This window comes from Alexandromys fortis, unplaced genomic scaffold (genome assembly GCF_014885135.2).
Source record: "Alexandromys fortis isolate MF-2015 unplaced genomic scaffold, M_Fortis_MF-2015_v1.1 scaffold_38, whole genome shotgun sequence".
NCBI classification, from domain to species: Eukaryota; Metazoa; Chordata; class Mammalia; order Rodentia; family Cricetidae; genus Alexandromys; species Alexandromys fortis.
Genome location: NW_026067916.1, coordinates 4,274,145 through 4,286,494, shown reverse-complemented (window position 1 = coordinate 4,286,494; position 12,350 = coordinate 4,274,145). Strand labels below are relative to the sequence as shown.

The following is a 12,350-nucleotide window of genomic DNA, read 5'->3' as shown; positions in this document are numbered from 1 at the left end:
CACAGTAGCTCTCTCCAAACACTAGAAATAGCACTAGTGTCCACTAGCACGTTGTATCCAGATAATACTGCGCCACTCGGGAATAAAAAGAATTCTACTCCTGACTGAGACAGCATGTATGAATCTCACAAACCTCCTTTGGAGTAAAAGAAGAATTTGCATAACGTATGACACACTGTATGATGTGATTACGCAAGGCTCTGGAACACATAAAACTAATCTATGGGTTAAAAGATGACTCTAGCAATTGCCTTTGAGAGATGAGAGGCTGATTCCATGCAAAAAGACTGGTGGCCACTTTCAGGATGAAACTAGTGTGCTAGATTGTCAATAAAATTTGTAGCATACACCTTTCTCAGAATTCATCAAATTATGTGATAGTCACAATGCATGTTCTTCCCTTAGAATGACCTTAAGATATATATTCTGAACTGTTTAGGGATGAGGCTTGTTGAGGTATGTAACTTAAGTTAAAACACAATATAAAAAGACACTGATGAAAATATAGAGAGATAGGCAGATATGCCACAAAGCAAATATGTTAAAATGTAGGTGGTAAGTTAATGATCTTATCGTTATATAATTGTTTCGTATTGTCTACAATAGTTCAATTTTATTTTAAAAAGTAGAAATAATAAAAAAGCAAAACACACAGAAACAAATCCTCTGACATAACTGGCAAATATTTTTCCCATTATGCCCAAGGCAGTCTCTTCACTGTGAGGGAACACTTCCTGTGCTGTGCATGAGCTTTTTAATGGGATCCTGTTAATCCTTGAAATTATTTCCTCTGCTACCGGAGTCCCTGCAGAAAGTCCTGTCTCTGTCTATGCCCCGCCTACATCCTGAAGAGTATTTTTTATATAGTTCCATCCTGCAGTTTCAAAGTTTCAATTTCTATATTAAAGTCTTTGACCCACTGTGTGTGTGTGTGTGTGTGTGTGTGTGTGTGTGTGTGTGTGTGTGTGCAGGGTAAGTTACAGAACTCTCGTTTCTTTGTCCTGCATGTAGATGCTCAGTTTATCCAAATCCATTGTTGAAGTGGGTGTCTTTGCAATTCATGTTTTGTCACTTTTGTCAAAACTTAATCGGCTGTCACTGTGTGCTTATTTTTAAGTCCTATACTATATTTCATTGGCCTACTTGTTTGTCTTTGTGCCAGTACCACACAGTTTTTGTTACCGTCCCTTCATTATATGATTTAAGATCAGATATTTCCCCAGTGTTCTTTCTGCTTAAAATCGATCGCTTTGGCTATACAGTGTCTTTTGTGCTTCTATGTGAACACCTAGAGCCTTTTAAAGCGCTGCAGAAATTAAACACCAAAATCATCAGATTAATAAATAGACTGAAAGATAACACAAATGTCCAATTAGTATTTTTTTTTAATGTGTTCAACCTTCTCACCCAGCAGGAAAATACAAATTAAAACTGCTCTGAGATTCTAGTTCACCCCGTCAGAATTGCCGCCAAGATGACAATTGCTAACAAATTCTGGAGAAAACTCCGAGAAGAAGGAAACCCTTAGACATTGCTGGTAGGAGTATAAAGTGGTAGAGCCCTCGTGGAGATTAATATAACGGTTTCTCAAAAACTGAAGAACGGAACCACCATATATGATCCAAACTTATCTCTCCTGGCTATCTACTCAGATAACAGAGATACTTCTAAACCCATATTTATTATTAATGACAGGGAAAAAAATGGAACCAGCTTAGATGCCCTTAAACATACGAAAAGATAAAGTAATTGTGATTATATATACATTACAGGACTTTATTTAGCCAAGAGGAAAAGTACAATTACGGCATTTGCAGGATAGAAAAAGTAGATGAAACTCTACATGATCGTGCTGTGTGATTTAAGCCAGTTTAGGAAGGACAAAAACTGCATGTTTCTCTTCTGTGTGCGTATCTGGGTGGGTGGGGGTAGGTAGAAAGGGGCCCAAGATGGGAGGAGGAGATCTCTAAAAAGGTGGGGGGGGGTAGGGATAGTAATAGAATACATGTGCTGTGAAAGAGGGGTGTTTCAATAAGTGAAGGGAAAGAACAGGAGTGGGGTAGAGGGACTGGGGAGGGTGGCGAGGGAGGGAAACAAATTAAAATGTGTAACATACGTGTGTGAAATGCCAGGATGAATCACATTGCTTTGTATGTTGATGATTGAAAACAATAAATTTTTAAAAGTGGACAAAAGATCACACGGACTGAAATTGTTACATTAAAATGCATATGCTGAACTCTCTCATGGAGTACCTCTGTGGACCTCTTATTTTCTGTGACTCTTTCTAAGAACCTTTGCCACCTTTCAATGTTCTGACTCTAGTATAATAGGGCAGGGGGGGCACACTACAATATAAGAAAACACTTAAAATTCTCCATAATAGCTTAACTTATTCTCCTCCTGAATAACTCCACGTACTCTTTAAGATATGGCTTAAGTATCATTTTCCCTTTTAATGTCCCCTGGTATGTATGTTCCTTCCCTGGAAAATACTGCCCAATCAAGAAAAAAAACCTGGTAAATGAAAGTTACCCTTGGCTTCATGAAAAAGGCATAAATTGTCTTTTATTCTAAACAGTCTTCTCAAATATGTTAATAAAACTCGAATCCTTGGATGATAGAGATGGCACCTTCTTCCAGAACCAAAGAAAAGCCTGCTTACAGACCTGAAAGCTCAAAACAGAGCAATCAGGAAGCACACCACTATAAAATTTCTCAAGACAGGGGTTACTCTTCCATAACACAATGTACCGTATATGCAGGCATCTTTCTAACCTTTTCCTCCTGCAGTAGGTGAAGATCAAACAAACAGAACAAATCAGGCTGCTATTCCTAATGCGGATGACAATAGACTGTGTTTTGTCTCCGACATGGGAGACTCAAGCCTTCTAAAGAATATGAAACCATGGTAGACTCACATGTTGGCTTGCAAGTACAGTGACGTTTCAAAACCAGGAGAATTCTTCACTCTTTTGCTAATAAAGACATAAAAATGATGGGGACACGGTTTTGTAAACAAGGCAGGATTCAAGCTTCAAATGTCAATTTACATGAATTGATAGAAAATGAATTCCCAAGATTCCATAAAGTTTGCAGCAAACATATTGACCAAACTCCCATAGTATAAGGGGTCCTACATTTTACTGCCTGATTATGAAAAGCAACAGTGGAGAAGTGGAAAGTAGACTACGGGGTTTACAGGCTAGTTCCTGAACAGTGCTCTGATATTTATTATCCTCTGAGCAGAAGGTCTTCCTTACTAGCCAGGCTGTTAGCTTCAGATATAGTCCCTGGAAGAACAAACACCAAACTTCACGCTGGTAAAAAAGAAGGATTTATTTTCTTTCAGATAAAAATTACAAAGACAAGTATCTATCTTCAGCACTAAAGGGGGCATGTGAGAAGCAATAGTAGGCTGAAGCCTGGTGAATTAGAATTTTGGCTAATTTTGGAGATATTGTAGGACTCAATGTCTGTTAGGAAATGCAACAGCTTGGCCATCTTAATTTTCAAAACACTGAACTCCACTGAACTCTACTGAGCTGTATCAATTACTTTATACCACTGTGACCAACAACTTGAGAGAAATAATTCAAGGGAAAGATTATTTTTGTTCCTAGTTTTGGAGGGATTGACCAGTCCTATGAGGAAGGCATGGCAGAAGAGCCTACATTCTAGCCGATGGAAAGCAAAGGAAATAAATATAAGAAGGAGCCACAGCAAGATAAAGACCCCCCCAAGACACACCCACCAGTGACCTGCTTCCCCTAACAAAGGCCTACCTCATAATTATGTGATTGATCAAGGGCTGACCCATTAAAGAAGAGTCTTAATAATCCAATCCTCTCTTAAAACATCCTCAAAGGCATACCAAGAAGTGTGTTCTACTAATGTCTTAGGCCTTTGTCAAGACAACCACGCTGTTTCGTTGGTAAAGTGCTTGCCTTGAAAGCACATGGACCTACAATGAGTACCTAAAGCCCACATGGAAACAACATAGACTGGTAGGCTCTTAAAATCCCAACACCAGGGAGATAAAACAGGCAAATTTTTGGAACTTGCTGCCAGCCACCCTAACCTGCTGAGTGAGGTTCAGGTCAATGACAGTTCCTGTCCTAAAAAACCATGTGCACTGTCCCTGAGGAATGGCATTGAGGCCAGACCTTTGAGGAGTGACCTCTGGCCTCTACACACATGCATACACATATACATGCTCACTTCCCTCCCTACTCACACACACATCTGCACATGCATAAGCAGCCACATCAATAAGCATGCACACACACAAATTTAATTAAATAAAAGCTGATAGAAAAGAATGCCTCAAGATTTTGTGCATTTCCTGACCAACAATACAGAGCATTGGTTTTCTCCGGGAAATTTTCCCAAAAATAAATTCCCACAAGCACCTATTGTAAGGAAGTGACCAGTATTTAGGCTTTCCTTTAGCTCCAAGATAGATTTAGAAGGCATAAGGAGATCACTGTATTCTAAGAAATTGACCAAATAGAATCCAAAAATAATTGTTATTGTCAACTATAACATAGAAATTTCCTCTATCCTTTATGTTAAACCCAAGAATTAACTAAATGAAAGAAAAAATACCCTAGATCAATACCCGATTCTTGAATGGGAGGAGGGACTCCAAGCATATAAGCTAAGTTCTAATCAACAAATGACGGAAAATCTGTGGCCTCACACAGAAAGAAATTGTGATATGGCCTGAGACTCAAAGGGCCCCACAGCTAAACCAGATGATGTTAGTAGTGACTACCTTGCTATTCAGGATGACTTTGGATGAATAAAAAAATACCATTGGACAATGAGCAATAGCTGAGCTGACTATAAACAAGACAGATGCAAAGTCTGTTTGCTCTCAGGCATTCTTCCTCTTTATTCTTAATTTCCATACACCCTGTCACTGGCTGTTAAGGAAGATGATGATTAGTAGAGAAACTAAGATTCCCTGTCACCAGGAGGAACTGAAAGAGCACACACATCACCGGAGTGTGTTACGGAGCCTGGTAGCAAGGTTTCCAACATGACTGTGCAGGATGCACTCACCCCAAGTTAATAACCTTTCTGGACCTGTGACTTGAGCCAAGGAGAAAGCAGAATGTCTTGTTGTACTGTCATGACCCTCCACCGAGAGGCGAATAATCCAATCCCCTATTGTATACACTGCTAACTATATCTCCCTGTAACAGCCCACATCGATGAAAACGGGGCACACCTTAGGGCTCCCTGGCCCTCTTGAACTTGGATTTTTAGAGAATGAGTCTGAGTAACAGCTGATGGTGAGTAAAGTAGGTGGTGATGTAGCTACCGAACTAGGGCACTGGCAAGGAAGAGACATAACACAACTGATGGAAATAGAACTAATAGAAAGACACCTCCTAGATGCTGAGAGGCGAAGGAGTGACACTAGTGAGCACTGTCCGTGCCATTCTGTCACAAAAACCCCCTGGTGTGGCTCTCACAAAATGGCACAATACCTCATATGACTTCCTGGTTGGCCATATCCACTACAACGTCCACTCACAATTTTCTGGCCGTTCCTTTCAGACTTACTGAAAAATCTGTCATATGAAGTGGCAGATGACCCCAGCTCCTGTCCCAATACTAACCTACACCACTGTTCCCATAGACACCACTCAGCCATCTCATGGGTCCATAAACACCGCCCCATTTGGGGTACAGACAAATAAAAAGATTGAATTGACTGTGCATCTTGAAAAGGGAGGGATACAGCTATTTGGGATGGGTTGACACCGCTAAATTTTATTGGCCATCAGAGAAGCTCCTTTCAAGGCACAGTGAGCTTGTGTTTCCTGACTAATGTGGGCCTTTCCTGGTGTCTCCAAGAACTGTGACTAATAACAAATTCTAAGACACCCTGCACATAACCAACTATAGTATAGAAACCAGAAATTAACTTGCTTGTCTCCTAGAAACATGGTGACTTTTACCTTTAGAATAGTCATAAAAATTGTTCGGTTTTATGGAAACATTCCAAATAGATCATGCAGGCTCCAGAGAACTATAAGAAGCTTTTTAAGTGAGTAAATAACCTATTTGCCACTCACACTCATCCTGTCTAGTCATTTAGTTAGTAAAGGCGCTACAGGTTTGTCTCCGTTTTCAACTAGGTGACCCATGTCTAAGGACATTCAAATTAATAGCAACTAATTCTCTCTACATTATCAAAAACAATATAACTAACCTATAATTCATCCTAGAGGGCAAATAGTTGTATAGTCATTAATACATCCTGTAGTAGATTATCTTGATGGATTGCCATATCTTAGATTAAAATGATAATTACCATTGAGGTGCACACATTGCTCACAGAGCCCATGTAGAAAACAGTGGGAAACACATTAGGTCTCTATGTTATTGTTTGGCAGGGAGGGGTAAATTCATGACTCTATTCTACTTGAATCTTATGGCAGAAACATCTTTCTGTCAGTGAAAAGGTGTCTGACTGAGTAGAAATGCAAACACAAAGACAAGAAAGATATTTCCTGCTCTAAAGTAGAACCTAACGGCTTATGACGTGTTTATGGTTAGCTAAATATGTCTGGGCTTGACATATGGTTAAGGATAATGATACAAAGTAGCCTCGTCTTTATACCCTCGTCTTAATACCCTATTGACACAGCTTCATTTCAATGAGGAATGGAAAAAATGGACAAGGCTGTGTCCCTGCCTCAGGCAGTCCCTAGCAGAGTGATGGATGGAACTTACTGAAAAGTCATCAGAAGCCATGATGACAGAGAAATGCAGCTTAGATATGGCTATGAGATAACTCTCTGTGGTCTTAGACTTCTGCACTTTCTACCGAGAAAACACTGGTTTATTTTTGTTTCTTACTATATTTTCAAGAATGGAAACGAAGTTGACAGGAAATCATTACATCAGTGTGTGACCCTATCAAACAACAACCAAAAAATTTAGGGAAGCATTTTGTATAGAAGGCAGCCTTTAAGGTTAAAGCATTTTCTTCTACAGCAAATGCCAGGCGTGCCTACTTGTCTTGGAAATGGCTTCTCCTTCTGAAGCCAGTGACAGCATCTTATCTGCCCAGGACAAGGAAGAACAAAGGACAGACATACTTCCTGCTCGTGCTAAATGAAACTGACACTTAGAAATGTATGCCTGGAAATATAAACATGCTATCATTTCCTCTGCACATGACTGTGGGAACTGGGAACTGGTATAGGTCCTATTCCTCTGCCCAGTGTATCACTGCAAATTCTAAACTGTCTTTGGTCTTCTGTCTTCTAAAGCATACATGAAACTGTGGAAGGCTCACTTATTCACTAGCAAATGGGGCAAAACTGTCATTTTTGACCATCGCTATATTTTTGTTATTCCACAGCAATCATATCCTCCATAAAACCCCAACTTAATAACAGAAAAAAAACCTGCAGTAGAAATGTAATTTATTTATTTTCTTTTTAAATGATTTCCTATATTTATATACCTAAACTAGGAGAGTGGTTACTAAATCATGCCTACCAATGTATTTTATTTCTATTTTTATTTTTATGTGTTTTTGTGTCCATGCAGGCTTGCATATGTGTGGGCCCACATGTGGAGCAGACTTGCATAGAGATCCAAGGTTGACATCAGAAATTATCCTGATGGCTCTTTCATCTTACTCAATGAGGCAGGGTCTTGCTATCAAACCTAGAGCTTGCAAACACGGCTCACCTTGCTAGGCAGTCTGCTCAGGGGATCCATCTCTACCTCCTGAGGTTATAGAACAGATGGACCACCCACCCATCTGGCATTCACATGTCTTCTAGAGATGCAAACTCTAGTTCTTTGCCTCACTGGGAGTGCTTTAACCATTGGGCCATCATTCCAGTCACTGTCATCATTTGTCATTCGTCTACGGGTTGTAAATAATTTGAAAAGCACTTTCGTCTTTATTTTTCATTTTTTATATAATTTACATTATAATAATTTCATTATTCATTTTTTGAGTGGATAAGCCCGAAATTCTTATCTCCTATCTCAATAGTGAAGAATGTCAAAGGAATGTGATTTCAAAAAGTACTCAAGGTTTCATAGTCCCTTTATATACAGCTGTGACTATAAAGCCAATAACATGACGACATCCAACATGACACCATAAATATTTTCCCAGTTGTGCAGTTTTTCTATAGAAAGACAATCATAAAATAAACACAAAGGTATAGGTAAATATAAGATCTTTTATTAACCAAACTTTGTTTTTAAGATTATAAAATAATACATGATCTTTGTGAAAACTTGAGAATTACTAAAATGTTTTACCTCAGTATTCTCATTAGATTCCAATTCCCCAGAGCAGTAACTGCTCATTTCTTATTATGCAAATAATGGAATACATATTTATCTTATAGAAATATTATGTTTATTATGTACCTATTGTCCTATCAGCACACAAAGATATCTCAATGATTTTAATTTTCATTATTGAGATGATAATATAGTCAATATCATTTGCTCCTCCCCCTGCTTCCCTCTAAATGGACCCATGCACAGCGACTCACTCTCTAAAATCATGGCTCCTAATTTTCATTAATCATTGTTATACATATGTGCATATATTCCTAAAAGTAACCCATTCAGTCTGTATAGTGTTACTCATATTTAAGTTTTCAGGGCTGACCATTTGGTCTCAGATCACCAACTGGGATCCTCTTTCCTAAGAAAGATTTTTTGTCCCATTCTCAGCTTTTCTTGGTTGTCTGTAGTTCTTTGTCAATTAAAAATATTCAATGATTTTACTATAATTTCAATTCTTTAAAACAATTTTTAAATGTAAATAGATTTTGATCATATTCTTTCTTCCCCTACGTCCTTCCAAAGCATCTCCCCCTCCCGCCCCACCCAACTTCCAGTGCTTTGTCAAAACACAAACATCATATTGAATCATTTTGATGTAGAATAATTTCTCAACTAACTCTCATGGAGGCTGTGCAGGTTGTTTCTACTTTGTAGACACTCATAACTACCGCGTTCAGTTATTAACCTAATATAATAAACTTCCAGAAGCGCTGCTGTTGAGAGAGTACTGTGAAGGACAAACGCACTGAATGGCGTTTGGTCAGTATGGCCCCCTGGTTTACAAGTGCTCAGTAAGTCCAGGCTAAACGTCGGCTCTCACCTTCGTGGCCAAAGATTTAAGTTTTCCTAGCAGTGATTGTTTGTTGGAATACACAACATCCTCTTCGTTATCTTCTCCTTCCATGATAGCGCAGCTGTCTGCCGCCGGGAGTTCACACTCCTTTGAGTTAGTCGTCATTACAAGTTTAGAATATTTGTATTCCAGCCTAAGCAGTGATAAATAAATATGTAAATAACAAGCTAGCCATTTATAGTAATAATGCAATCATATTTATTATAAACATTCATATAGTGGCTTCTAAAATACTCCTGATCGTAACATATAGTTTCTCCAACGGCAAATTCCCCTCATCTGTGACTGTAGCTTTAAACGTTCTCACTTATAAACACCGTCTTCATAAAAGTGTTCCCCGGGATGTCAGAGAAGCAGTTCAATACAGTCAATTTTGCCACTTATTTTGCATCGACCTTACTATCCAGTTAGAAGGTACATTTGTAAAACCAAGAAAAGCCTTGAGGTCAGAATGCATTTCCTTGATGTATTACTATGTCAATACCAATTCGCTACCACAGCTTCTGAAGTTTAGATCATAAAGATGAGAATGTCATGCAGATGATCTGTTTCTACTGCACCCCTATTTCCTTTGTACTTTTGCTCTTTATTTGGACTTTAGATGCTAGAATTAGTCCTAGAAATTAGAACACAAATCCCCCGTGGCCCCCTAAGCTCTACATCATCCCCAAAGACTCAAGGGACACATGCAAGGGTTGGACTCGACATCCAGACCCAGCATCTCTAAGACCTAGAATAAACAAAGATGATATTTGTCCATAGCTTAGTCTGTTTCTTTGAAAAAAATCTCTGTACAAGAAAATAAATATGAAAGATGAAAGAAGTCAGATTATGTCAGAGAGAGAAAAGCAGGCCCACCTTCCGGTCTCATCTCTGCGCCTAACTGGGTAACTTAGAGACTTTTTCATTTTTATAAAACTTATATGACACATGACTAATTCAGTGGTTAGTAATGTTCCATCCACTTTCAATTATCAAAATAAGAATAATTTTTTTTCTCCCTACTTTTTCAAATGCCTTGTCTACAGCTTCCTCATCAGAAAAAAATGTCTTATGGCACTGAAGGAATGAACAACATACAATAATAAGGTCTAAATTTTCATAACATAAACAGACTTTCCAGGTCTCATAGGCTCAACCCAACGATGTTACTTACTTTTGATTCTTTTTCCAAAAGTAGCATGTTAAAGCCACCAACAAGACAGCTGTGAACGCCCCCGCGCCAGCTCCCACTTTCAGCCAGAAGTCAACTGTTTCACAGGCTGACAGCTTTTTCTCAGGTAAAGCAATCCCTTTAATACACCACTTAGGCTCGTTCCATACATATAATGTTTCCTTTCAAAACAAATAAATGAGACCATAGATGAGATTAGAAGGGAGATGAGGGTTGAACTGTAAAGGCGAGAATTGGTACTGGGTCGATGTATCACATAGAAGAAAGAGTTATGCTACCTCGTGCTCATCATAAGCATAAAGGATATATCCTATTCAGTTAATATTAAAGAATATCTAGGAAGAAAGGAAGGAGATATAGAAAATAAGTAAATAATGAATTAAAATGCAAAACTCAAACAAAGACGTGCCCTGTCACATTGCAGGGCTCACTATATGCTGAAGAAGCTGAATACAAATCATTCCACTTTGACACTTTGTTTTGGGCTTTTTTCTCAAATTTTTATGATTCGAGGATCATCACTACCTATACCAACCATTCTCACCCTCCCAAAGTAGATGATTTAATTCTTGAAGCAATGCCCACGTGCCCTAAATAGCAGGAGACAATCAACCAGCGAACAATAAAGCGGACACATCGAGTCTTAACACACATTGTAAAAGGTAAAGTGAGAAATGAGAAAGCTCAAAGGTGGAGATCAGAGCTCAGGGCTCTTCCTTCCACATCTTAGTATTTTATGACCAGTAGCTCCTTGCATGCTCATTAAAGCCAATGACATGGGCACTATATGTCATGTCTGGCTCACCACTAAATTTTCTGGTATATGCTGGTCACTTTATCTACACTCCAACAAAGAAATCCAGTCAAGTTTCACTTTATGGCTTATGTGCAGAGATCCATTTCTACCATCAGTTATGAACTAATGCACAGGAGAAGGGTTTGCTATGAGGAGAGGTTCCGCCCAGGTTTCTCAGAAGCTCTTTCAGCATGTTTTCCTCGAAAGGTTATTAGTGGCCCTGTGGTTTTAGTCCATGACAACTGTTAACATTCTTATTGAACTCGACATCAATAAATTACTCTTGAAATGGGTAACATTTTTATAAGAATGAGGAATGGGAAAGGCAGAGGCACACTTAGGTTCACCAGCACCTAAATGTAAGCCAGAGTAAATGTAAACTCTAGCACATGTGAACCTCAGCTGAAGTACATTCTACCCACACCACCCAAAAGGTTTCTGTGAAGCCGGACAGTTTTATCCAATATATAGAAATGAAAGATATATTCAAAAGATCCATTGTCTAGTGGCTATATTCCAAGCATCTCAAAAACTCAAAATTATAATGATATGTGTAAACCCAAAATGCCAAGCTATTCTGAATTCAGCCATTCAGATACTGTCAATGAAAGAGTGTTAATGGGGAAAGTTCCGAGTCACTCTGAAAGTCCGCTCCAGGCATCTGATCAGTGTCTCCAGGAGCAGACAGACGCTGACACAGCAGCTGACAGTTCCTTCTTCCAGCGTGAAGGGCGATTTGGAACAGGATTTAGATAAATTTGGTGATAAATTTGGTATTTCTCTTACTGATAACACTGTATCACTTCAAATCTTTATTACTGCCCGGTGTTAGATAAGATGCTTAATACCTACTTAGAACCCGGTACAGACTTTTAAGATCCCAATTTGATAAGAGTCCTTTTCTCACAAGCCACGAAGCCTTTTTTGCTTTTATCAGCTCTGTCTAAAGGACTTACATTCTGTAAGCTATACACACCTGTATTCGAGATACAGGACAGTGGAAGTGTATGCCCAGTAAATACAAAGTGAAAAACTGGAAAGAGTAGGGAAGGAAATGGGACTGAAGCAGTCCTTAAAAAATAAATGCTTAGAATTTTAAAAGATACACACTGAAGTATTTTTTTTTGCAATTATCATTTTTTGTTCAATTGTGAAGCTTTAACATCCAAAGAAATCTGTTTATT

General features: G+C 38.7%; 1 protein-coding gene across 1 annotated transcript in view; it reads right to left on the bottom strand.

Annotated features, from left to right (window-relative positions):
- Positions 1–12,350, bottom strand: part of Elapor2 (endosome-lysosome associated apoptosis and autophagy regulator family member 2) — a 157,958-nt gene that overhangs the window by 3,544 nt on the left and 142,064 nt on the right. Inside the window, exons 20-21 of the mRNA XM_050139874.1 lie at positions 10,353–10,531; positions 9,164–9,329 (exon numbers count right to left, since the gene is read on the bottom strand). Of these exons, the coding sequence (XP_049995831.1) occupies positions 9,164–9,329; positions 10,353–10,531 (345 nt within the window). The remainder of the gene's footprint in view (positions 1–9,163; positions 9,330–10,352; positions 10,532–12,350) is intronic.